The sequence below is a fragment of the Loxodonta africana genome, chromosome 3 (assembly GCF_030014295.1).
Source record: "Loxodonta africana isolate mLoxAfr1 chromosome 3, mLoxAfr1.hap2, whole genome shotgun sequence".
NCBI classification, from domain to species: domain Eukaryota; kingdom Metazoa; phylum Chordata; class Mammalia; order Proboscidea; family Elephantidae; genus Loxodonta; species Loxodonta africana.
Genome location: NC_087344.1, coordinates 76,509,119 through 76,535,041, shown reverse-complemented (window position 1 = coordinate 76,535,041; position 25,923 = coordinate 76,509,119). Strand labels below are relative to the sequence as shown.

Sequence of the window (25,923 nt, the reverse complement as noted above, 5' to 3'; positions counted from 1 at the left end):
CCCTTCCATTTCTAACAGAGCTGAGTCCTTCCTTCTTTCCACGAAGTATTTTTCTTCCAAAGGCAGTAGTGCAGTGGTTAAGAGCAAGGTCTATAAACCCAACCATCTTCTATCTCTGTGACCTTGGGCACCTCATCCAAATTCTCAGCGGCTCAGTGTCACTACCTGTAAAATGGGGAGAAGTGTATATAGTGTTAAGAGGACTAAATTGGTTTACAGACGTAAAGCATTTAGAATAGTGCCTGACATGTAGTAAATGCTGAATAAATGTTAGCATTGGTTTTGATTACCCATTTGGGGACTGGCAAATAATTCACTGTGGGAGCGGACTACTAGAGCGCAAACTCCAGGCCAAGAGGCTCCCTGGCGAGGGCCTTACCGCTCTGAGCGTCGCACGTCCCCCGCACACCCCTGCGGGGTGCGGATGGAGGCAGAGGGCGCCTGCAGCCCACTCGCCCGCGCCACGCCCAGGCCCTGGCGGCGCGCCTCTGCGGCGCGCGCCTGCACTCATGTGACTGAGTCAAGATGGCTTCGCCCTGCTTCTTGTGGCTCTTGGCTGTCATTCTCCTGCCGGGGTTCTGCGCTGCCCGGGCTCTGGGGCATCTCGACCCCCCGACGCCGCTGCCGCTGGTGATCTGGCATGGGATGGGTGAGTGAGTGAGAAGAGGGTGAGGAGGGGTTGACGATTCTGTCTTCCTTTCCCAGCCTTGGTTTCACGTCTGTAAGATGCGAGTGTGGAGGGCGAGGACGGTGGTCCGCACAGCGCCTGGCTGGCCCTAAGTTTTAGAATTTGGGGGCTGCCTTGCCTTGGAAAGGAGTAGGAGACGGGCTCTGTCTTTCGGTGAGCGCTCCTAGTGAGATGTGCTCCGCGCTGGGGGGTTTACATGCTTTCGGTTTTGAATCCTCGCAGCAGTGACGTCAGGATTAAGCATCCTGCAGTGGATTAGGCGACCTGGGCTCTGGCTACATGAGCGGGGCTTCCATTTTATTCTTTCGCACATTCAACAAAGATTTGTGGGGCACCTACAGTTCATTCACTCATTTAACACATAGTTATTGAGCACCTACTAGGTGCTGAGGATACATCAATAACCTAAACATACTAAATTCCTTGCTCTTTTGGAACTTCCAAGTGGTAGAGACAGATTATAAAGAAATAGTAAGTAAAACATGGTGTGTTAACTGGTGATATGTGCAATGGAGCAAAATAAAGCAGAGAGGGGGTTATAGAGGTGGAGGTGGGAGCTTGCAACTTTGTAGATCAGTATTAGGAAAGGCTTTGAGAAAATGACATCAGAGCAGAGACCTGCAGTGGGTAAGGGAAGATGCCATGTGGATGTCTGGTAGATGGAACAGCAAATGCAAAGACCCTGAGGAAGGAGTATGTCTACTATGTTCAAGGAACAGCATTCAGGTCAGTGTGGCTGGGACTGAGTGAACAAGGGCGTAGGTCAGAGAGGTGGAGGGATACAGACGTTGTTGGACCTACTAAGTCTAAGGTAGAGACTTTGGCTACAGTGAGATGGGAAGCTATTGGGTGATTTTGAGCAGATGAGTGGCGTGATCTTACTTTTTTTTTTTTTTGATCTTTAGATGATCTGACTTAATTTTAAAAGATTATTCTGGTTGCTTCACTGAAACTAGATTGTAGTGGGTCATGGACAGTTGTGGGAAGACAAATTGGGAAGCTGTTGAGATCATTTAAACAAAAGATGATGGCGGCTTGGAATGGTATAGTCACAATGGAGGTGTTGAGCAATAGTCAATACTTTGGATATATCTTGAAGATGAAACCAGTGGGATTTGCTAATAGAGCAGATGAGAAAGAAAGAAAGGTGTCAAGGATGACTCCATGGTTTTTGGCCTGGAAAGCTAAAAGGATTAAATTGTCATTCCCCAAGGTGGGAGTCTTGCCCGAGCAAATTTGGGATGTGGAAAAGATCAAGAGTCTGATTTTAGACTTACTAAGATTGAGATGCTCGTTAGACATCCAGGAGATATTGTACAGGCATTTGGAGTATGGAGTCTCTCTAGGACAGAGGTACAGGCTGGAGATTTAAGTTGGGAGCCTTTGGCATGTGGATGGTATTTAAAGCCTTAAAACTGGGTGAGACCACCTAGGGAGTGTGTACATAGAGGAGGGAAGAGATTTAAGGACTGAGTCCTGAGGCATTCCAACATTTGGAGGTTCAGGAGATGAGGAGGAACTAGCCAAGGAGACAGTGAAGGAACAACTAGTGAGGTGGAAGAAAGTCAGGACAGCACAGTGCCCTGGAAGCCAAGGGGAGAAAATGTTTCAAGGAGAAAGGATTGATCACTTGTATCAAGTCTTGTTGGCAAGTCAGATAACATTAAGGACTGAGAATTGATTGTTGGATATAGTAATATGAAGATCATTAATGACCTTGGCAAGAGCAGTTTTGATTGAGTGTTGAGAGTGAGAGCCTGACTGGAATGGGATAAAGAAATACGTTCAGATGGATTTGAGTTAGCAAGTATAGACAACTCCTTCCAAGCTCTGTGCCAGACCTAGGCCCATAACCAAAACCAAAAAACCAAACCTGTTGCTGTCAAGTCGATTTGGACTCATAGCGACCCTATAGGTCAGAGTACAACTGTCCCATAGGGTTCCAAAGGAGTGGCTAGTGGATTTGAACTGCTGACCTTTTTGGTTAGCAGCGTCACTCTTAACCAGCGTGCTACCAGGGCTCCCGGGTCATAATGGGGGTTAAGAGTTGACAGAAGAGGAAATGCTCCGTATTCTCCCAGAGCTCACAGACCACAGGGGAGGCAATTAAGTGACCAACAGTCACAGTTTAGCGTGAATGTTCTGAGAGAAATAGAGGATGCTCTGTCGGTGGTGGTGGTGGCGGGGCCGTTAGTTGCTGTGAAGTCAGCTCCGACTCACGGTGACTTTATGTATAACAGAAGGAAGTGTTGCCCAGTCCTGTGTCCTCTCCGTGAACTTGGAATGTTTGAGCGCCTCAGCTTTTCCTTCTTTGAAAACTGGTTCTTAAGTTTCCTCTCAGATTAAAAACGGGATGATTAAGTTCAAAATGGGAAATGATCTCAGTCTGTTCCCACTATGTGGCCAATCAGGTTGCTTCTGGCTTTTAGCTCTGGCTCTTTGATAACAGGAAGAGAAACAAAGCTGAGACTAGATTGAGGCAAGTGAGGCAGCTAGAGTGCAAACTTTAAGGAGACACTCACTTTCAAGTTAGTGCAAGTTCAGGGACAGCACTTGCACAGCCCTGAGCGTAAGTGCTTTCTTAAATTTTGTGCTGTAGGGACCTCACTTGCTTCACCCTAGTCCTGGCCCTGAAGATAAATCAGATTCCAAAGCTCTTTTGAGTTTTTTAACCCCAAATGTTCCATATGCTAAGTGACCCCTGCTTATTTTGCATTTGTAAATTTGTTGTCTTAGTGGACTTTTTGAAGCTTATTGTTACTTCGTAAACTTGATTTTTTAAGCAAATAATGTCATTTTTGTTTTGCTTTGTTTTTTAGTTTTGAAAATACTTTGCTAGTCATCTAATCACACCCCAGCATGAGAGGCAAAGAAAGCATTAACAGTGTTTTCTCTAGGTTGTAACAGAGGACAACGGAGTGTTCTTTTTTTTTCAATCTTACCTTAAAAATAAAATTGACAAAAGCACCCAGCCTTTTCACTTTATGTTTTCTGCTTAATTTCTGCTGTTTTTTTTTTAATTGTTGTAAAGATACATGTAACACAACATTTGCCAGTCCAGCATTTTTCACATATATAATTTAGTGTTATCAATTTACTTTAATCATGCTGTGCAGCCATCACCCATAGTCATTGCCAAATTTCTCATCACCATAAACAGAAACTCACTGCTTCCTAAACTATGGTTCCACTGGTGAAACTTTGGTCTCTATACCTTTGCTTATTTCAGATGCAAATAATGTTGTTTTTATGCATGAGTTTCTGTCATTGTTTTTGTTGGCTAGGAGACAGCTGTTGTAATCCCTTCAGCATGGGTGCTGTTAAAAAAATGGTTGAGAGGAAAATACCTGGAATTTATGTCTTATCTTTGGAGATTGGGAAGACGCTAACAGAGGTAAGGCCCTTCACAGCTCTGTTTCTTTGAAGGTTTACTGACCTTCAAAGAATGTATAATTAAAATGCTATCTTTTCTAAGATTCCATAGAAGAATCCCAATCAAAAGGGGGAAAATGCAGAAGAGAATTGCAAATTCTCACAGACTGCAGATTTCCTGGAGCCATGGAGGCTGGATGAACCCCTGAAACTATTGCCCTGAGATGATCTTTAAACCTTAAATCAATGATACCCTTTAAGTCTTCTTAAAACCAAACAATAGTTTAGATTAACTAGTGAAAAATGTCTGCCTTGAGCATTATGCTCTTTTAACAACTATTTCTATGGGATCAAATTGACAACTGCAACTCGAAAGATTAGATAGGAACCTTAGGGGCAGTGAGTTTATGGGGGCAGAACATCTCAAAAGGAGGGTGAGAATAGTTACACAATTAGAAGAATATAGTTAACATCACTGAATTGTACATATAAAAACTGTTGAATTGGTGTATGTTTTGCTGTGTATATTATCAACAACAATAAAATAAAAAATTAAAAAAAATGCTTTACTTTGCATCTTTAGCAGCAGACCGTATAATGATAGTTTAACTCCTGAGTGATTTATGTGAGGATCCCACCTAAACAAGTTTTCCCTTCATGTTTCTGTGGCTCCTCTTTTAGGATGTGGAGAACAGTTTCTTCCTGAATGTCAATTCCCAAGTGTCGACAGTGTGTCAGACTCTCGCTGAGGACCCTAGGTTGCAGCATGGCTACAATGCTATGGGATTCTCCCAGGGAGGCCAATTTCTGTGAGTTCCTTTCTGTTATATAGCACCACCTAACATGGATTGGATTTTCTTCTTTTATTCAGAGAGCTTCACTCCTCTAATTTTTTTGGGATTCCCACTTGTCTTGGAAGGGAAACCATTCTAAAATAGGTCTGTGTCAGAAGCTTTATGGAACTTCATTTATTTTTTATGAAAGAATCAAGAATTGTGTTGTTTGGCCTTAATTTATTTTTTATGAAAGAATTGAGACTTGTGTTTGGCCTTATCAGAGGCAAATTGTGAAGTTCTCTGACTTTGGGGAACCACTGAGGATTAAGTAGGTTAACCTATAGAGCTGATGATGATACATTTCTGACAGTTGGAGCTGATAACCCTTTTTTTTTCCCCCAGGAGGGCAGTGGCTCAGAGATGCCCATCACCTCCCATGATCAATCTCATCTCTGTTGGGGGACAGCAACAAGGTAACTTTGGCCTCTTTGCTTCCCTTCCTCTCTGTTCTAACCCATGTGACTATTTTTAAAAAGCCAGCAGCTCTATTAGCACAAGAAGTCAGCCATCCTTGCAAAATCCTTTTTCTCCAGCTTGTCATGAGCAAACTAAAACCAAAACCAAACTCACTGCCATTGAGTCAGTTCCTACTCATAGCGACCCTATGGGACCCCATAGGGTTTCCAAGGCTGTAATCTTTACTGGGAGCATACTGCCACATCTTTCTCCCCCTGAGTGGCTGGTGGGTTCAAACCACTGACCTTTTGGTTAGCAGCTGAGCGCTTTAACCACTGTACCACCAGGGCTCCTTGATGGTCAAACTAGCCAGCATTAATGAAGAAATAGGTTGAGACTTAGGACTCCAGAGACCTGAAACACAGGGTACATTAGGCAGCCAGGTCCCCTTCTCTCCACTTTAATTGATATGATTTCATGGAGGTGAGATAGTTGCAGCAGATGGTGGTTGAGAAGTTAGGAAAATCTAATGACCTTTCCTGTTTCCTGACATTGGCAATGTCCTGTTGAAGCTTAGTGCCTAAGCTTTTTTGTCTATAAAATTAACAATAGAGATCAAGCCCTTTGAAAAACAACAGGTTTTCTATTTAAACAGAATTGCATAGTTTTGGGGAATGGTATGTCTTTGGAATAGAATTTTATCTCTGTCATGATGGATATAGCTATTAGCTGGTGTAATGTAGGGGCAGAGGATTCTGCTTATAATCAGGAAGCCTGGATTCACCCACTTAACTGTTACTTACCGGCAAGCAAGTTGGTCTCTTTGGTCCCTGTCACAGATGAAGGAAACTGAAATATGACTGCCCATCTTGTGGGACTTCTGGGAGAATTAGGTGAAATAATAGGTAGGGAACTGCTTTTTTAAAGTATAATATCCTACAAATGCAAGTTGGTAAAAACAGCTTTTTCATTCATCATTCAACAAATATTTATCGAGCACTTACTATATACCAGAAACAAGACAGACAGGGTCCTTGTCTTCATGGAGCATTCGTTCTAGTGCAAGGAGAACAGACATGAAACAAGCAAACAAATAAAATACGCACAGATAGTCGTAACTGTGGTAAACGAAAAAAAAAAAAGGATAATATTTGAGAGACAGTTTAGCGGCTGTAGTGGTTAAAGGTGTGGGCTCTGGAGACAAAGTGCCTGTGTTCAAGTCCTTCCTGGCTCTGTCACTTACTGTCTACCTTTGGACAAGCTTTTTTTTTTTGTGTGCTTTAAGTGAAAGATTACAAATCAAGTCAGTCTTATACAAAAATTTATATACACCTTGCTATATACTCCCAGTTGCTCTCCCCCTAATGAGACAGCACACTCCTCTCCACCTTGTATTCTCTGTGTCCTTTCAGCCAGCTTCTGTCCCCCTGTGCTGGACAAGCTTTTTATTTAACCTCTGTTTTAAAGTTTCCTATATGTGCAATATGGAAACTCTGGTGCCATAGTAGTTAAGAGCTACGGCTGCTAAACAAAAGGTCGGCAGTTCGAATCCACCAGGAGCTCCTTGAAAACTCTGTGGGGCAATTGTACTCTGTCCTGTAGGGTCGTTATGAGTCAGAATCGACTTGATGGCAGTGGTTTTTTTTTAAATTCTGCGTATAACATGGGACAAATAATGATATCTCTTCCACACGGTGGTTGTCAGGATTAAATTAATTACTGCCCATATATGCTCAGAACTATGCCTGTTTCTCAAAAAATGTTAATGATGAGGTTGAGAGTATAACTGGGTGTGAGGGAAAGGGGTGGAAGAAGGGGTGCTCTTTAGATAGAGCTGTCAGACATGGCCTCTCTAAGCTAAGACTTGAGAGATGAGAACAAACGCAGCCATTTGAAACAACAAGAGAAGTGCATCCCGGGAAAGAGCAAGCGCAAAGCTCCTGAGGTGAAAAAGAGTGGGAGCACCCAGGGGAAGCTCATTATAGCACCAGCTCTCAATATGTTACTTTTTAAAGCAAAGAATCAGTGAAATCAGGGTCTGACTCTTGTTTGCTGTGTATTCTCACAGTGCCTTGCACATAGTGGGTATTGAATACTTGATTACTAAATTAATGGCTGTTTGTCTTTTACCACTGCAGGTGTTTTTGGACTCCCTCGATGCCCAGGAGAGAGCTCTCACATCTGTGACTTGATCAGGAAAACGTTGAATGTTGGGGCTTACTCCAAAGCCGTTCAAGAACGGTATGTGTGGTTAGCTGAAAAGGATACAGACCTGTCCTTGTGCAAAAATATTCTGCCGACTTTCATGCTAACAGTGATTCCAGAAGTAGTTGCTATTGATATTTAAATGAGATATTTTTGTAAAAACATTTAGAGAGTACAGACCTCCAGAAATTATTATTAGCATTTGGAGGACAGGTTCTTTGTGTTGTCAGTAGCAGGGGATTAACCACAGCTGCGTCAGTGTCCCCAACTACTCAGATGTGTTTGGGTATTTAAAGTATATAGAGAATCACTTTTGGAGTGTGTTCTATTTCAGTTGTTTTCAAACTTAAATATTTAATCAGAACCACTAGACAATTTGTTAAAAATAGATTCCACGGCTCCATTCCTAGAAATTCTGATGGGGCAGGTCTGGAATATGGTAACTGGGATTTGGGATCAGCTGATACGGTTTTGTTACCTATCCTATGGGTTTTCCAAGTGTTGTCTAATAACAACTCTTCGATCCAGCGTCTCCTTGAAGCCATTTACCAAGGCACAGCCTCGTGAATGACTCACATATAGAAACTACCTCTAGCTAGCTCTGTTTTCCTTCTCTACCTTGGCTACACTAACTAAAAAAGAAAAGCCAAACCCATTGCCATTTCCAACTCATGGCAACCCCATGTGTTACAGAGTAGAACTGCTCCATAGGCTTTTCTTGGCTGTAATCTTTACAGAAGCAGATTGCCAGGACTTTCTTCTGTAGCACCACAGGGTGGGATCGAATCACCAACCTTTAGGTTAGTAGTGGAGTGCAAACCATTTGCACCACTCACTCAGGGACCTGTTGGGTACGCTAACCAAAACCAAACCCATGCCCATCAAGTTGATTCTGACTCTGTGACCCTATAGGACAGAGTAGAACTGCCCCATAGGATTTCTAAGGCTATAAATCTCTACAGAAGCAGACTGCCACATTTTTCTCCCGTAGAGCAGCTGATGAGTTTGAACCACTGACCTTTGGGTTAGCAGCTGAGTGCTTAACCACTGTCCCACCAGGGCTAAGCTGTCTTGGAATCAACAGTGCCACCTGATGGTCAGTACAGGAAGCTAAGATGCTTTGTGTCCCCACCTCCCTCCTTTCCCCTCAGGCAACTCATGAACCGTACTGTGCTTTTTACCCTTTACCTGGTTTTTACTAGTCACAGCTTGGTTATTTATATCCTACATATTCTCTGTTCTCATGGGTGGGTTTGGTGTCTTTAACCTCCACTCTTCCTTTTTCACTCCTCTAACTGTTGTCCAGATGCCTCAAATCTATCCTTTTCTCTGTATTTCTTTGTTTTGTGAACCAAGACATAACCCTTGGCAATAAGAATCCTGTTACTTATTATAAATGAGCAGTGAGTGGGAAGAAAAAGCAACACTTGGACTGTAAGTGGTAGATTGATGTGCTTATCTTCACTTACTCCTTAAACTTTAGTAAGTGATAGTCAAAGAATAAAAACAGATAAACCCACCAGGGCGAAGAGAACAGGAGAGGAGATAAGAGTTAATAGAAGATGACAACACATTCGTGAGAGAGGAAGCAGATGAATGGGTGATAACTGTTTTAGCAGGGCAGAAACAGCCGAAACTTTTATGTCAGTAGAGGGATACACTGACAAGAAGGGAGCAGGTCATGTGTTGAGAGTGCCAGAAAGGTTCAGGAATCAGAGGCATGAGGTACCTTGGGATGAGGGGGTAAGTGGATAGGACTGAAAACAGTTTTTTGTTGTTACTATTGAAAATCTTTAGAAGGAATAGTCAAGTTCCCAATCCCCTGCACACCTAAGTGACTGTCTTCCCCCACCTGACAGGGGAAGCAAGGTTTATTCTCTGAAGCAACTTAACTAGAGAAGCACTAGACTTGGGGATACCAAGCATAGGATGGTGGTAAGATGCCAAACAAAACGTATGCCCTTTCTTCCCACTCGGCTCCCAGAGCAGTAGCAGTCAGGCTTAGTACCTGCTAAGCAGAAGTTTGGTGGACCCCTCTCTGGTAAAACTGACCCAAGAGAAGAGACCTACAAATTGATGTTTTGGAATCCTCCAGCAAATGGGGACCCCTCCTGACTACCCTATAGTGAAGCCAGCAGTCCGTAAGCCCTGACCTTGCATGCAGAGCTACCAGTCAGCTTTGTCGTGCCTCGCTTAGATATGAACAGTGAGCCAAGGACCCCCAGACGGATATCTGAAGAAAGCCTCAACATGATAGACAGATCAAAACAAACAAAAAGGAAAATGGAACTGGGGAGAAACAAATAGAAAATTCAAGGAGTAGAAGAAAACTTAAGGGAAAAAAGCTTATAATTATTATCTTCAGAAAGATAAGAAGAGATTGCATCCATGACACAAAAGCAGAATGCTAATAAAATCAACAGAGAGTAAGAGTTCATAGGAACTAAAAACATGATAACCAAAAAAAAAAAAAAAAAAATTAGAGGTACCAGAAGATAAAGTTGAGGAAATTTCCCGGAAATTAGAACAAAAACCCAAAGAGGTAGGAAAAAGGGGAGATCAGATAAGAAAATTAGAGAAGCAGATCAGAAGTTCAATATATGACTAATCTGAGTTTGAGAAAGAGAACAGGGGAAAGGGTGGATTAGAATTATCAAAGAATTAATATAAGAAAATTTCCCAGAACAGGACATGAATTCCCACATTGAGTGGGCTCACCAAGTACTCAAGATCCATGATTCCCATGAAATTTCAGAACACCAGGAGTAAAGAGCAGACCCCAAGTAGGCCACATCCAAAGAGTTAGAATCCTAATGGCAGCACACCCCCTAACAACAACGCTAGGAGCTGGAAGACAGTGGTGCCCTGCCCTTCTCTTCTGAGAGAAAATGATTTCCAAGAGAATTCTGTACCCAAACCTAACGTAGCAATTAAGCATAAGGGGAAAAATAAAAACATCTTCAGACATGCAAAAAATTTAAAAAAGAAAACAATGACCTCCCGTTCCCTCTTTCTTTATCTAGCTCTGTGGGCTTGAGTGTCTTTGAGCCTTATTTTCCTCATCTCTAGCATGATGGGGTCCCAGGGTGGCACAAACAGTTAAATGCTCAACTACTAGCTGAAAGGCTGGTGGTGGCTCAGAAGACAGGCCTGGCAATCTGCTTCCAAAAGTTCACAGCCTTGAAAATCCAGTGGAGCAGTTTTACCCTGCATACGTGGGGTCACCATGAGTTGGAATCAACTTGGCGGCTACTAGTAGCAAGCATGAGGTTAATAATAGTACTTTCCTGCAGCGTTGTTATTAGGGTTAATCAAAATAGGTATGAAGCATTTAGTACAGTGCTGAGTTCGTATTAAGTAGGCAAGTTTTGATTGTTACCACTAGTGGTGCTATGTTTTAAACATTTATTAACTGCCCAGTGGTTAAGTGCTCGGCTGCTAACCAAAAGATCGGTGATTCAAACTCACCAGCTGCTCTGCGGGAGAAAGATGTGGCAGTCTGCTTCCATAAGGATTACAGCCTTGGAAAGCCTATGGGGCAGTTCTGCTCTGTCCTGTTGGGTTGCTACGAGTCGGAATTGACTCAATGGCGATGGGTTTGGTTTTCTGTAGGTCCTGGGGATACAGTGGAGAGCAAGACAGGGTCTCTGCTCCCGTGAAGTAGCATACTAGTGGGGAAGAGAAGTCTATCAGTAAGCAGATGCACTAGATAACCTCTAACAATAAAAAGGCCACGACATAAGAAACAGGATGCAGTGACTGAGAGTCACGGAGGGGTACCTGCTGTACACAGAGTGGTCTTTGAAGAAGGTATTTAAGCTGGGATCTGAAGGGTGAGAAGGAAGGAGCATGGGAGGAGCTAAGAAGGTAAGGATCAGGCAGAGGGCACAGCCAGCAAATGCCCCGAGGCTGAGGCTGAGAGAGCGTGGCCTGTTCTAGGCCCCGCTGATTTGCTGATTCGAGTTTAGGGACAGGTGGGGAGAGTGAGACAGAGAAGCAGGGGCTCCATCATGCAAGACTTGTCAGCCATGGAAAGAGTTTGGATTTTATTCTAAACATCATGGGACGCTCCCGGGAGGTCTTCAGCAGGAGAATAACGTGACCTGAGTGTGTTTTCAGAAGCTTTCCACTGCTTTGCAGACAGTGGGCTGTAAGGGGCTGGAGGAAAAGCAGGGAGACTGGCCGGGGCTCTCGCAGTGAGGTCTAGGTGAGGATGATGACCACTTGGACACCAGGGTGGGGCGGTGAGGTAAAGCAGAAAGAAAGGACTTGGGGTCTGTTTTATAACATTGTAGGTGAACAAGACTTTGAGCTCGGCTGCAGAACACCATTTATAACGCAGTTTCCACGGGGAAGTGTCTTCTGAGTTCTCAACAGCTCACTTACAGATTAACTTTTAGAATACTTTTCTAATTTTACAGAGTGGATTTTTTTGCTGTTTACTTTTAAAGTTTCTTTGTATGGGTAAAAACTCATTTCAATAGATGACCAATATGAGACTCGAAAGAGGCAGGTAGCCCAAGTAGAGGGTGCGAAGGCAATGGCGACAGCTTACTTTCTGTAAAATAGCAAAAGGAAATAGTTTTCTCTTGACAATACCGTTCCTGATTGCCCTTTGCATTAGCGGCGATTCTGACTGCAAGAAAGAAACCAAATCAAGCCAAAGTCCATTTGGAAAGGGAAATCAGTAGCAGGGCCTTAGAGGGAGGGACTGAAATCAAGAAACGGGAGCCCTCGGGAGCCAGGGCGGCCTTGCTCCCACTGTCCTCACTTCTCTCTCTCTGTCACCGTCTTTTTCTCACCATGCTCACCAAGCACCTCCTGCCACCCACCAGGTGAAAGGGGGCCTTGCACAGCTTCCAAATTGTTAATCTCTGTTCCAGTCGAGGCTGGAATCTCTTAGTTTCAATTTAATTTCTCAGGGAAGGGACCATGCCCCACTCCCGTCAGGTCCCGGCCTGTGCTGTCATTAGCTGTGGCCAAGGAAGTGGGATCACTGGTACCAACCATACCTGCCCCTGTCACCAGTAGGTGGAGCAGAAAGAGTGCAGTTTTGGTTTAGTTACGGACCCCAAAAGATGCCCGTTACACTCCTCGATAACTCACCCTTAACAAAGCAAAGTGGATGTCCTGATACCATCCATATCCACGGAGGAAGCGCTCGCCAAGCCCGTCCCCTGGCTCGGCATGGTGGGGGCAGTGAGGAATGCTGCCGGTGTGACGGCTGTCGCTCACCTTCCTGGATGCGAGATCTGCCCTCTAGCTCCCCTCTGTCCTTTGCAGCCGCTGTCAGCCCTGCCCAGCTTTCTCTTCCTCCAATTTTCTCCCTGCCATCCCTGCATCCCCACCCTCTGCCCCTACACCCTTTGTCACAGTGTATACTCCAGTGTTACCCTGCCCTTGGCTATGTCCTCTAATCTTCCTCTGTGTCATCTCTGATGTACCCAGCTTGCCCTCCCTTGGCCCCAGCTCCCAGTCTGCAGGCCACGGTGCTTGGCAGGGCTTGTGCCCTCCCTGTCCTCTTTCCTGCCCTCCTCCCTGCCCTCCGTGACTCTCACAGAGTGCTTTTCTCCATACTTCCCATTTTCTCCACTCGTTTGGTCTCAGCTGATGAACTTTTTCTGGAAATGTTGGGGCATCCACTTAAGCTCCCTAAGAGACTTTTCAGCTTCTCAGAAAAGTACAGAGTAAAGTAACAAACTACTGTGTAACTCGGAGCTACAATTAATATTTTGTCATATTTGCTTCAGATATTTTTTTAAGAACAGAAACAGTTCAGATAAAATTGGATTCTTCTACATCTCTCTCCCAGGTCTCATTCTCTGCCTTCCCTCCCTAGTGATGACCACTGTCAAGAAAGTAGGGTATATCTTTTCTGTCTATTAAAAAAATATATGTAGCCCCCAGACACCCTTTAACTTAGTACTGAAGTCACTCCTGAGGTTCATCCTTCAGCCAGAGATTAGACAGGTCTACAGGGCCAACAATAACACACATGAGGGACGTGCTTTTTAGTTTAATCATGTATACAAGACTGATGGGCACACCAGCCCCAAAGCAAAGATGAGAAGGCAGGAAAGGACAGGAAAATGGGACAAATGGAAACAGGGAAACTGTGCTGGAGAAGGAGGGAGTGTTGACACATCATGGGGGTTGGCAACCAATGTCAGAAAACAGTTTGTGTATTAACTGTTTAATGAGAAACTAATTTGCTCTGTAAACTTTCACCTAAATCACAGTAAATATATAGATATAGATAGATAGATATTATATATGAACTCGGCTGCTAACCAAAAGGTTCACAGTTCAAACCCACTTGACACTGCAGAAGAAAGGCCTGGTGATCTGCTTCCATAAAGATTGTTATTGTTGTTGGGTGCTGTTGAGTGAGTTCTGACTCATAGCCACCTTATATACAACGGAACTAAATACTGCTTGGTCCTGTGCCATCCTCACAATTGTCGCTATGTTTGAGCCCATTGTTGCAGCCACTGTGTCAATCCATCTCATCGATTGCTTCCTCCTTTTTGCTGACCCACCACCTTACCAAGCACGATGTCCTTCTCCAGGGACTGGTCCCTCCTGATAACATGTCCAAAATACGCCAGAGGGAGTTCTTGCCATCCTCACTTCCAGGGAGCATTCTGGCTGTTCTTCTTCCAAGACAGACTTGTTTGTTCTTTTGGCACTCTGTAGTATATTTAATATTCTTTGCCAGCACTGCAATTCACATGCATCAATTCTTCTTCAGTCTTCCTTATTCATCTTCCAGCTTTTACATGCATATGAGGTGATTGAAAATACCACGGCTTGGGTCAGGCCCCCTTAGTCCTCAAAGTTACATCTTTGTTTTGCAGCAGATTTGCCCAGTGAAATACGTCGTTTGATTTCTTGATTGGTGCTTCCATGGGTGTCGATTGTGGATCCAAGTAAAAGGAAATCCTTGACAGTCTTTCCTCCATTTATCATTTATGTTGCTTATTGGTCCAGTTGTGAGGATTTTTGTTTTCTTTATGTTGAGGTGTAATCCATACTGAAGGCTGTAGTCTTTGATCATCATTAAGTGTTTCAAGTTCTCTGCTTTCAGCAAGCAAGCTTGTGTCATTTGCATATGACAGGTTGTTAATGAGTCTTCCACCAATCCTGATGCCACATTCTTCTTCATATAGTCCAGCTTCTCAGATTATCTGCTCAGCATATAGATTGGATAAATATGGTGAAAAAATACAACACTGATGTACACCTTTCCTGATTTTAAACCACACCGTATCTCCTTGTTCTATTCAAACAACTGCCTCTTGGTCTGTGTACATGTTCCGCATGAACACAATTAAGAATTCTAGAATTCCCATTCTTTGCAATGTTATCCATAATTTGGTATGATCCACATGGTCGAATGCCTTTGCATAGTTAATAAAACACAGGTAAACTTCTTTCTGGTATTCTGTGCTTTGAGCCAAGAGCCATCTGATATCAGCAATGATAGCCTTCATTCCACGTCCTCTTTTAAATCCAGCTTGAACTTGTGGCAGTTCCCTGTCGATGTACTGCTGCAACTGCTTTTGAATGATCTTCAGCAAAATTTTACTTGCGTGTGATATAAATGACATTGTTTGATAATTTCCACATTCTGTTGGATCACCTTTCTTTGGAATGGGCACAAATACGATCTCTTCCAGTCGGTAGGCCAGGTGGCTGTCTTCCCAATTTGCATAGATGAGGGAGCACCTCCAGCGCTGCATGTAATAAAGATTACAGCCAAGAAAATCCTATGGAGCAGTTCTCCTCTGTAATACATGGGGTTGCCATGAGCCAGAATCAACTGGATGGCAGTGGGTTTTATTTTTTTGATTTTGGTTGTTGTTAGTTACCATCATGTCAATTCTAGCTCATAGAGAGCCCATGTGTGCAGAGTGGAACTGCTCCATAGGGTTTTCAAGGTTGCTTTCAGAAGCAGATTGCCAGGCCTTACTTCTGAGGAGCCTCTGGGTAGCTTTGAATCACTAATCTTTTGGTTAGTAGTCCAGTTCTTAACCATTTGTGCCACAGAGGGACCCTTGGTTTTGGTACATAACCATAATCAACATATAGTAGTTCTGTAGTTAACATTTTGACAAACCACCAAACTGTTTTCCACAGTGGCTGTACTATTTTACATTCCCACCAGCAGTGGAGGAGGGCTCTAGTTTCTCTACAACCTCATCAACCACTGTTGTTTTCTGGTTTTTCTTTTTTTCTTCATTTAAATCATTGCCATTCTAATAGTAGGAGGTGGTATCTCGGTGTAGTTTTTATTTTCATCTCTCTAATAGCCAATGTCCGCACATGTCTGTCGCATGAAAGTAGAATTTTGCTGAAGATCATTCAAAAGCAACTGCAGCAGTATATCAACGGGAAACTGCCTGAAATTCAGGCCGGATTCAGAAGGGGATGTGGAACCAGGGATATTGTTACTGATGTCAGATGGATCCTGGCTGAAAGCAGAGAATACCAGAAAAAATGTTTTCCTGTGTGTCTTAGTCATCTAGTGCTGCTATAACAGAAATACCACAAGTGGATGGCTTTAACAAAGAGAAATTTGTTCTCTCACAGTTCAATAGGCTAGAAGTCTGAATTCAGGGCGCTGGCTCCAGAGGAAGGCTTTGTCTCTGTCGGCTCAGGAGGAAGGTCCTCGTTAATCAGTTTTCCCTTGGCCTGGGAGCATCTCAGCACTGGAATCTCAGGTCGAAAGGACACGCTTTGCTCCCAGTGCTGCTTTCTTTGTGGTATGAGGTCCCCCTGTCTCTCTGCTCACTTCTCTCTTTTATATCTCAAAAGAGGTTGGCTTAAGTCAATATCTAGTCTTGTAGATCTCATCAGTATAACTGCTGCTAATCCATCTTATTTCATCATAATGATAGAATTTACAACACATAGGGAAATCACATAAAATGGTGGCTCATCACACAATACTGGGACTTATGGCCTAGCTAAGTTGACGGATATTTTGGGGAGACACAATTCAATCCATGACACTGTGTTTTATTAACTGTGCAAAGGCATTCAACTCTTTGGATCATAACAAATTATGGATAACATTGCAAACAATGGGAATTCCAGAACACTTAATTCTACTCATGTGGAACCTGTACATAGATCAAGAGGCAGTTATTCGAACAGAATAAGGGGATACTGCGTGGTTTGAAGTCAGGAAAGGTGTGCGTCGGGGTTATATCCTTTCACCATACCTATTCAGTCTGTATGCTGAGCAAATAATCCAAGAAGCTAGACTGTATGAAGAAGAACAGGGCATCAGGATTGAAGACTCATTAACAACCTGTGTTGTGCAAGCAAGATGACACAACTTTGCTTGCTGAAAGTGAAGAGGACTTGAAGCACTTACTGATGCAGATCAAAGACCACAGCCTTCAGTATGGATTACACCTCAGCATAAAAAAAAAAACAAAATCCTCACAACTGGACCAATAAGCAACATCATGATAAACGGAGAAAAGATTGAAGTTTTCAAGGATTTCATTTTATTTGGATCTGCAATCAACACCCGTGGAAGAAGCAGTCAAGAAATGACAAGATGCATTCCATTGGGCAAATCTGCTGCAAAAGACCTCTTTAAAGTGTTGAAAAGCAAAGTTGTCACCTTGAAGACTAAGGTGTGCCTGACCCAAGCCATGGTATTTTCAGTAGCATTGTATGCATGTGAAAGCTGCACAGTGAATAAGATAGACCAAAGAAGAATTGATGGCTTCGAATTGTGGCGTTGGCAAAGAATATCGACTATACCATGGACTGCCAAAAGAATGAGCAAATCTGTCTTGGAAAAAGTACAACAATGCTCCTTAGAGGCAAGGATGGCGAGACTGCGTCTTATATACTTTAGACATGTTATCAGGAGGGATCAGTCCCTGGAAAAGGACATCATCCTTGGTAAAGTACAGGGTCAGTGAAGAAGAGGAAGACCCTCAATGAGATAGATTGACACAATGGGCGCAAGCATAACAACGATTGTGAGCATGGCGCAGGACCAGGCAGTGTTTCATTCTGTAGTACATAGGGTCACTATGAGTCGGAACTGACTTGATGGCACCTAACAACAACAATAATGGCCAGTGACATTGAGCATCTTTTCATGTGCTTCTGGCTGTTTGAATATCCTCTCTGGTGAACTGTTGAAGTCCTTTGCCCATTTTTTGTTTGGGTTTTTTTTTTTTGGTTGTTAAGTTATATATTTTATGTATTTTGGATATCAGACCCTATCAGATATATGGTTTCTGAATTTTTTTTCTCAGTCTGTAGGATGTCTTTTCACTTTGTTGATAAAGGTCTTTGATGAAGAAGAGTAATTTTTATGAGGTCCCATTCATCTGTTTTGTCTTTTGCTGTTTGTGCTTTTGCTGTTATATCTCATAGTCCATTGTTAAAAACTAGACCCAGCAGGCACTTCCCAGTATTTTCTTCTAAGAATTTTATGGTCATAGTTTTCACAATTATGTCCTTGATCCATCTTGAACTGGTTTTTGTGTATGGTATGAGGCATGGATCCTGATTCATTCTTGTGTGTGTGGAAATGCAATTTTCCCAGCACCGTTTATTGAAGACTCTTCCTTCCTCATTGGATGGACCTTGTCAAAAATCATTTGTCTGTAGATGTATGGATACCACCTACTCTTGAAGCTTTTCTTCCGTTATTCTTTCTAACTGTACTGTGCGTCCTCCTCCTTATGCTTCTAAACTCTATCCCTCCTTTAAGCTCACTTTTTTTAATAGTTTGTCTGACATCCCTACATCATTTCACTCTATTGAGCAAACGCTTACTGTTGAGCATCTGCTCTAGTCAGGAGCTTATAGTCTTATAGGGGAAAGACGGAACCAACGCTTCTCACGTAAGCAATAGCAATACTAAAACAAAATGACAAGATCAGTACTAATATTATTATTTTACAGATGTTCATAGTTCATCAATTTTTAAAAATCAGTGAAACTAAACATTTAAAAGGTTTCAAATACATTTATAAACAGGTTATAGAATATCACCCTGACTGCTGAAGATCTGACTGCTGCTTCCTTTACCTTCAGTCCTGTCTGCTCCTGGGCATGAAGAGCTGCCATCCTCTCTGGTGTAGCTGGTTCCATTGGGCTTGAGTGCCCTCCTGCTCCGCTGAGTGGAGCTTCCAGGACTACCGCCTCTGGGCAGCTTGTGCACTCTGACTAGGGAGCTCCTGTTGCAATTTTGACTTTTTTTCACTGCCAACCTGTTCCAATTTCTCCTTTTCCCTGGAGGACATCTCCCACTATAGATCCATGTTGAGTTTTGCTTTTTTTCCCCTTTTTTGGGTGGGGGTGCTGCTGTGTAGATGCAGGAACTAAGTGGAAACTAGCTGTCGCGGGGTGGGGGGGGCCGTCAGGGTGCCAGGTTTGGGAGGGAGAGCTGGAGAGTAATGAGGAGGAGAGAGACTGGAGAAAAGTAAATAAGTGTGAACAGAACCGCCAACCTGTGTCTGAAGTAATATTGTAACAACCCAAATACTTGCTTTATGGTGCTTAAAAATGCATGACATACCGGAATACTGGAAACTGGTGTCATCACTGAACAGTACGATAAATGCTTTGTGAATGAGAGACGAGGCATCCATCCCTGTCTGAGGATGGCAAGATGCAAGGAGAAATGGAGGACTCAATGAAGAGGAAGAGGCAGAGATGATGATGTTTGAGCCAAATCTTGAAGGATGAGTAGAAGTGAAGGAGATGAGGTTGTGGGGATGGAACGGTACGCGCCACGACCTGGGGGCATGATAAGTACCTGGGGGCATGATAAGTATGATAAAACTCAGGGAACCAGATATTGACAAGCTTTCCTAAACCATTTGGCTTGCTCTACTGTGTCGAATAGCCAGCCCTTGCCTCAGGTGTCTTGTTGATGAACTGTTTCATAGGTGGAGTCTTGTCTTCTCTATTGGAGGGCAAGACCCTTCTCTGTCCTCATGGTGATTTGCATAACAGACCCTCATTAAGTAGGGATGAATTTTACCCTTTTCAAGCTCGTGCACTTTATTGCTGTCATGCACCGCTGTCACCAGCTCCTGAAGCCTGGGACGTGGGGGCTTAAGCCTTTTGTCTTTAAAGTCTCCTGGTGGCCTGCACACAAGGGCAAGCCCCAGGCATGCTGACTGACATGCAGCTTGGTCACCGCCATTCCGTTTTCTTCCTGCAGCCTAGTGCAAGCAGAATACTGGCATGACCCCATAAAGGAGGACACATACCGCAACCACAGCATCTTCTTGGCGGATATAAATCAGGAAAGGGTAAGCACCCGAGCCAGGCTGCCATAGTCATTCATTCATTTTTCTAGTCAGGACATCATGAACAGATCAGCAGTGACTGTTTACCCAAAATATCCTGAGCAGAACTCGGGAAGCAGAAGTTCTGTTTTTTGGGAGGCAGTGCTTATGAGATTTAGTTCCTTTTAGGGAAGTGGAAATGTTTGGCTTTTTTCCCTGAAGTGCTTTCCCTTTCCTAGTGTTGAAGAAGCAGGATAAGCTCATTTGTTTGCTCCCTGGATTATGCAGAAATCCCCAGCTGCTCTCCGAATTAGGGAAGCCTTCTTGGCAGGTCTCTTTTGGGACAGATTTTCGCAGAAGAGAGATTTATTAACTGCAGAAGGGACTGAGTATGTCACAGACTTGGTTTGGGAGAGTCTGGTAAACTAGATGGCTCAATATTATATTAGGCTTATTTTGAGGGATTTTTTTTTTTTTTTAACAGAAAACCTTAAAGAAAATAAAGAGGGAAAAGAATACAGACTAGCATCACACAGCTGCCCAGAGTTTGCAGTTTCTTATTTTGCCTCGGCTTTCTCTGGCAAGCAGCTTTTACCTGTGTGAGTGCCTCTGGAGTGTACTGTGGCAGATTGCTGGCTGCACTGGATGCCATGGTCGGTGTGGGAGTATTAGTCAGGTAGGATGAGCAGGAAAGGCTGTAAAATGTACACTCTGGGCAGGGAGCTGGAAAAGCAGCCATCCCCATGGGGAAAAGAAACATGGTGGGCCAAAGTCAGGGAGACTAGAGCACTGAGAGGCTTAAGTCCCCCCATTGGAATCCAATGGCAATATCATGGAGGTGCTACTGCCATTCCTCCAGGGTGTCAATGAATCCTACAAGAAGAACCTGATGGCCTTGAAGAAGTTTGTGATGGTGAAATTCCTCAACGATTCCATTGTGGACCCTGTGGATTCTGAGGTGAGACACTGTTTAGGACACAACCTGCCAGGAGACCGTAGGAGTAAATGGCATTCAAATGCAGCTTCCCGCTGGGAGCACACCTTCAGTCCCTTCCATCAACCTTTGTGTAGGGTGGGAGTTTCTCACCCAAGTCTATAAATGGGTCACTGAGGGTTGTAACCCCCTGAAAGTATATGTAAAACTATGTAATTGTGTTCTCTGGGGAAGGGTCTGTAATGTTCATCATTCTCAAATCGATCCATGACCCAAAAAAGATCAGAATCACTAGCCCAAAATCCCTGAGTTCCTAAGCTTGACATTCAGGATCTGTCTTGATTGAGCTTAATCCTATCTTTCCAGCCTCATCTCCCTTCACTGCCCGCTTTATGCACTCTGACCAAGCCATATTGTACTACTCAACGTGCCCGAACTTGGCGTGTGCTTTCACTCCTGCATGCCCTTGTCCATGCTTTTCCAGTTCTAGAATGCCCTTCCTTGGCTTCTCCACCTGACAAGCTTCTTACTGATCTGTCAACGCCAAACTCAAATGTCACTATCCCCAGGACACCATCCATATTCCAAGCAGGACTGCTCCCTCTTTTGTAAAATCATCAGCCTGTTAGAGCACTGTTCATATTATGCCAAACCAGGGGTTGGCAAAGTATGGCCCATAGGCCAAATCCAGCCTGTCACCTGTTTCTGTATGGACCACGAACTAAGAATGGTTTTTATATTTTTAAAGGTTGAAAAAAATCAAAAGAATATTTTGACACTTTAAAATTACATGAAATTCAAATTTTAGTAGTTTTATTAGAACACAGACAGCCATGCTCATTCTTTACATATTGTCTGATCGCGTTTGCATTAATGGCCTTGAGTAGTTGGAACCATATAGCCCTTAAAGCCTAAAATACTGCATCTGGCCTTTATAGAAAAGGTTTAACAATCCCTGTGCTAAACAATTAGTTGTTTTTGTGTCTCATTAGACTGTGAGCTTCTTGGAAACAGGGACCATACATTCATCTTTGAATGTCTAGGGTTTGGCACAGGGATTTTACACAGGGTGGGGTGGCTCAATAAATGTAGGAAGCAGAAATTCTAGGAAATGGAAAGCTCTTTGGAAAGATGAACTTTTTCCTCAGGATCCATCCTTAGAAAGACATGACTTACTACATATCCTGTCCATTTTTCCTTCTTGCAATAGCTTTATGTTTAGTTTGTTGGTGGTCTGAGCCAGTCTCAAATTAGTTTGGCAGTGTGGGCAGCGTGTATGATCTGACCTTGCTTCTTCCTCCCCTCCTGCAGTGGTTTGGATTTTACAGAAGTGGCCAAGCCAAGGAAACCATCCCCTTACAGAAGACCACTTTGTACATACAGGTAACTGGGAGGACAGGTTTGTTTTAGGAGGTTAGCGCTGTAGATTTAGCTCCTGGTTCCTGAAGCTGCTCCATCCTCTGGTGGTAGAGCCACCAGAGTACTGGGTGCCCATGAGGCATGTGACTGATGGCTCACATGGGTGAGGTTTGTTAGGCTGTTGATAGTTGCACTAGCTAATCAAGTGCTGGTTTACAGAAAGCTACTACATCCTGAAGATGGAAGGGCCTGTGGCTCATGGTTTTATTCTTCAAGCATACACAACAGCCACACCATCTCTGACTCCTTCCTTTTGATAAAAAGATTTAGAACTGGCTTCCTTTGCTGCAGTGCACTCTACTACAAATCCAAGAAGCCCCCATGCACAATGAATGCACAGAAGAGAGGGGTTACTTTAAAACATTGGCTAGAGCAGTGCTTGGCATGTAATTAGTGATCAGTAATGGTTCAGTCGTACAAATCTCGCCTTCCATACGTAAGACCTGCATTCTATTCCCAGCCAATGCACCTCGTGTGCAGCTACCACGCGCTTGTCACTGGCGGCTTGGTTGTGGCTGTGATGCCAAATATGTTTCAGTAGACCTTCCACACTAAGGCAGGGGATGAAAAGGCTTACTGATCTATTTCAAAAATCAGCCAGTGAAAACCCTATGGATCACAATGGGCTCATCCCATTATGTATGGGGTTGCCGTGAGTTAGGGGCTAACTTGACAGTAGATGTGGAGGTCAGTGTTAACGTGCCCCCGCTTAAATAAGAACTGACAGGCCAAGCTCCTTCTGCAGGACATTGAATGGAAATAGAGCTGTGGATTTTGTTTGGCTGTGGATCCTGTTTCTCAAGTAGCATTTTGCCACCTCCAGTTCCATGCTCTGAGGATTTTACATTAGAGATAAAGCCAAAAGCAAACCCATTGCCATTGAGTCGATTCCGACTCATAGTGACCCTATAGGACAGAGTAGAACTGCCCCATACAGTTTCCAAGGAGCACCTGGTGGATTTGAACTGCTGACCTTTTGGTTAGCAGCTGTAGCTCTTAACCACTAGGCCACCAGGGTTTCCATATTGGAGATGGACTCTCCCAGACATGTACAAATGCTACATCAATATTGATCACCTGCTAAAATTCCTCCAGATAATTTCAGAAGTCAGTTTGCCCTTTGTTGGCTTTTCTCTTTCATTTGCCCCCCCCCCACCCCCCACCCCCCCACCAGCTTGGGTGAGGTAAAAGGAAAGGGAATTTAGGGTCTGATAAGAGTTTTAGACCATGGGGCTAATAGCCCACATGAACCACAGCCTCTTCTAACCTGAGACCAAAACAACTAGATGTTGCCCAGCTACCACTACTTACCATTCTGACCAGGGACACAATAGAAGGTCCTGGAGAGAATGGAGAAAAATGTAGCAAAAAACTCAAATTCCTAAAACAAGGTCAGACTTGCTGGACTGATAGAAACTAGAGGAACCTCCAAGACTCTTGCCCTAAGATACCCTTTAAACTTGGAATTGAAGCTATTTCTGTAGGTCACCTTTCAGCTATATAAAATAATAGCTATTTTATAACAGATATTATAAAATAATATCACCATGAGTACTGTGCTCCCTTTAACAATTAACTGTATGAGACCAGATGGTCAGCCGTTACCCAAAAGCAAAGACGAGAAGGCAAGGAGAGGAAGGGAAGCTAAATCAGTGGAAACAGAACAACTGGAAATAATGAAAATGCTGACACATTGTAGAAATTATAACCAGTGGCATGGAACAATGTGTATAAAAACTGTTAAAGGGGAAGAAACCTAATTTGCTGTGTAAACCTTCACCTAAAACACAATTATTAATGGGGAAAAAAAAAATTTTAGAATATACAACTAAGAACTTCCTTATTGTGAAACTCAAGCTGATGGTAGCCATGGCAGAAACATCATTCTTGCCCTATCCAAACTGTTCATTTTCCCAGCCAGGGGCATATATTCTGTGCCACCCAGGCTATGAGGAATGACATTTTCCACAGCAGGGTATGAAAGTGTCCCAGGTTTAGGTATTTAAGAGTTGGATATGTTTAAGTCACCTAGCTATTGTTCTGTCTTTGCCTTGGTCCATTTAACTCTGCCATCCTGAGGCAGTTTTGTCTGTGGCTTGCCCACTCATAGTTCGTCCTCCAGAAGCTCTGGGAAGCTTTTCAGAAAACAGAATGTAAAACTATGTGTAGAACAGTCTCAACTGCATATATATTCTTAATGCTCAGAAAAAAAAACAAAGTATCCTTTTTGGTATTTTCTACAAATATACCTCAATTATTTTAATATTCAGAGAGAATAATTTTGAAAATATTTCTCAAGTTAACATTTTAGTATTTTACTGTAAAGCTTTTCATTAACCCTTTTGATTAATTACGTCCTCTCTCTGCAGGACCGCCTGGGGCTAAAGGAAATGGACAAGGCAGGGAAGCTGGTCTTCCTGGCTGCGGAAGGGGACCACCTTCAGCTGTCTGAGGAATGGTTTGATGCCCACATCATCCCCCTCCTTCAGTGAAACTCCTGCCATTTGCCCCAGAGCTCAGGGAGCCCCTTCACTTCCAGACCTGTGGGAGACAGTTCCTCTCATGCCCAAACCTGAGCTCGCATCCAGCTTGCAACTAATCCTTCTCTCCTGTCATCATCTAACACACCTTGCTCGGAAAGATTCCAGTCTTATCCTTTGCTTATCCTATCACCATATGGTGTTGAATGGAAGTTTAATTAGCTAATAACCATGGAGATAGCTTTACAACCCTTTGATGTGGTCATGCTCAATCTTAGGGAGTCTCCTGCAAGTCAGTGTCAGGCTCAGAGGAGGCTGAATTAAAGCAGTGAGATAGATGCTAAAGGCAGACACCTTTTCTGGGGAATCCATTAGTCTGGTCACACTGCAAGCCAAGAGGAAAGGCCAGTACCCAGGCCTGAGTTACCTAAATGCTCAGTTTTGCTGGTGGAGATTTAACCTGTGCTTAGAAAAGTACTGCTTGGGTAATACGTTGCTTTCCGTGGTGTCCTAGCAATTACTAGACAGATTCCCCTTGCCCCCATCTTGCCTCTGTAGCACTCATTTTGTCTCAGGCAGCGACGAATTAATCACTCTGACACAAAAAGAGAGGAGTAGCACTCAGCTGGGTTGCTTAAGGGAGGAAATGTACATCTCGTTAGCTGGGGGATGATGGTAGGAGTGGAAGTGAAAAACGAGGAAACAGCTATTGTTTCCATTCCATCCTTGACTAAATCTATCCTTAGTGTCTTCACATGACTGTCTGGGTTCTAGTCAATACTACTGGCTTTAGCAGAGAACGTATAGGAAAATGTGAAGAGATCAGGCTTTGTAACTCCCATCCCAAAAAATCATATTTACCAGCATACTCCCAACTGTTTCTGATGTGCTCTGTAAAAATACAATTATTTGCTCAAAAAGCTTGGAAAAGGCTTTATACTCTTTCTCCTCTTGGAGATCAGCTCCCATTAGAATATTAAGGACACTGAGAATTCCTGTTACAGTGAAGAAAACTAACCTTAATCTACTATTTCCCACATTATTTCTGCACAGAAGTTTTGGTGTTTCCACACTCCTTGCCCCCCACAAACCTATCAACACTTTCTGGAAGACTGTTCTGCAAAATGCCAGTTTGGGAAAATGATTAGCTATGCTTTGATCGAAGTACCTTGTTTGTGTTGCAAAATTTACCCTTTTCTCCTTTCCCTCTCTCAAGCCTTATCCTTCACCCAAGATGAGGAGGATATTAGGGGCAAGAGGTGGAAGATGAGAAGAGTTTAATTTTATGAGGTTGTCTAAAATAAAGAGTAGTTTCTTA

The 25,923-nt window shown here is 43.4% G+C and overlaps 1 protein-coding gene across 1 annotated transcript; it reads left to right on the top strand.

The window, feature by feature from the left end:
- The first annotated feature begins 497 nt into the window (after window positions 1-497).
- On the top strand, window positions 498-25,923 carry PPT1 (palmitoyl-protein thioesterase 1). Its single transcript, XM_003415318.4, has 9 exons — window positions 498-649; window positions 3,973-4,082; window positions 4,742-4,869; window positions 5,239-5,309; window positions 7,431-7,533; window positions 19,706-19,796; window positions 20,632-20,730; window positions 22,018-22,089; window positions 24,495-25,923. Exons 1-9 carry the CDS (start codon window positions 526-528, stop codon window positions 24,615-24,617), a joined length of 921 nt encoding a protein of 306 aa, XP_003415366.1. The 5' UTR covers window positions 498-525; the 3' UTR covers window positions 24,618-25,923.

Bases quoted from the DNA above. Each gene is read 5' to 3' on its own strand.
- PPT1 (XM_003415318.4), top strand. From the start codon at position 526: ATGGCTTCGCCCTGCTTCTTGTGGCTCTTGGCTGTCATTCTCCTGCCG. The intron at 5,310-7,430 runs GTAACTTTGGCC...TTACCACTGCAG, and splicing joins TGTTGGGGGACAGCAACAAG to GTGTTTTTGGACTCCCTCGA. The intron at 19,797-20,631 runs GTAAGCACCCGA...CCATTCCTCCAG, and splicing joins CGGATATAAATCAGGAAAGG to GGTGTCAATGAATCCTACAA.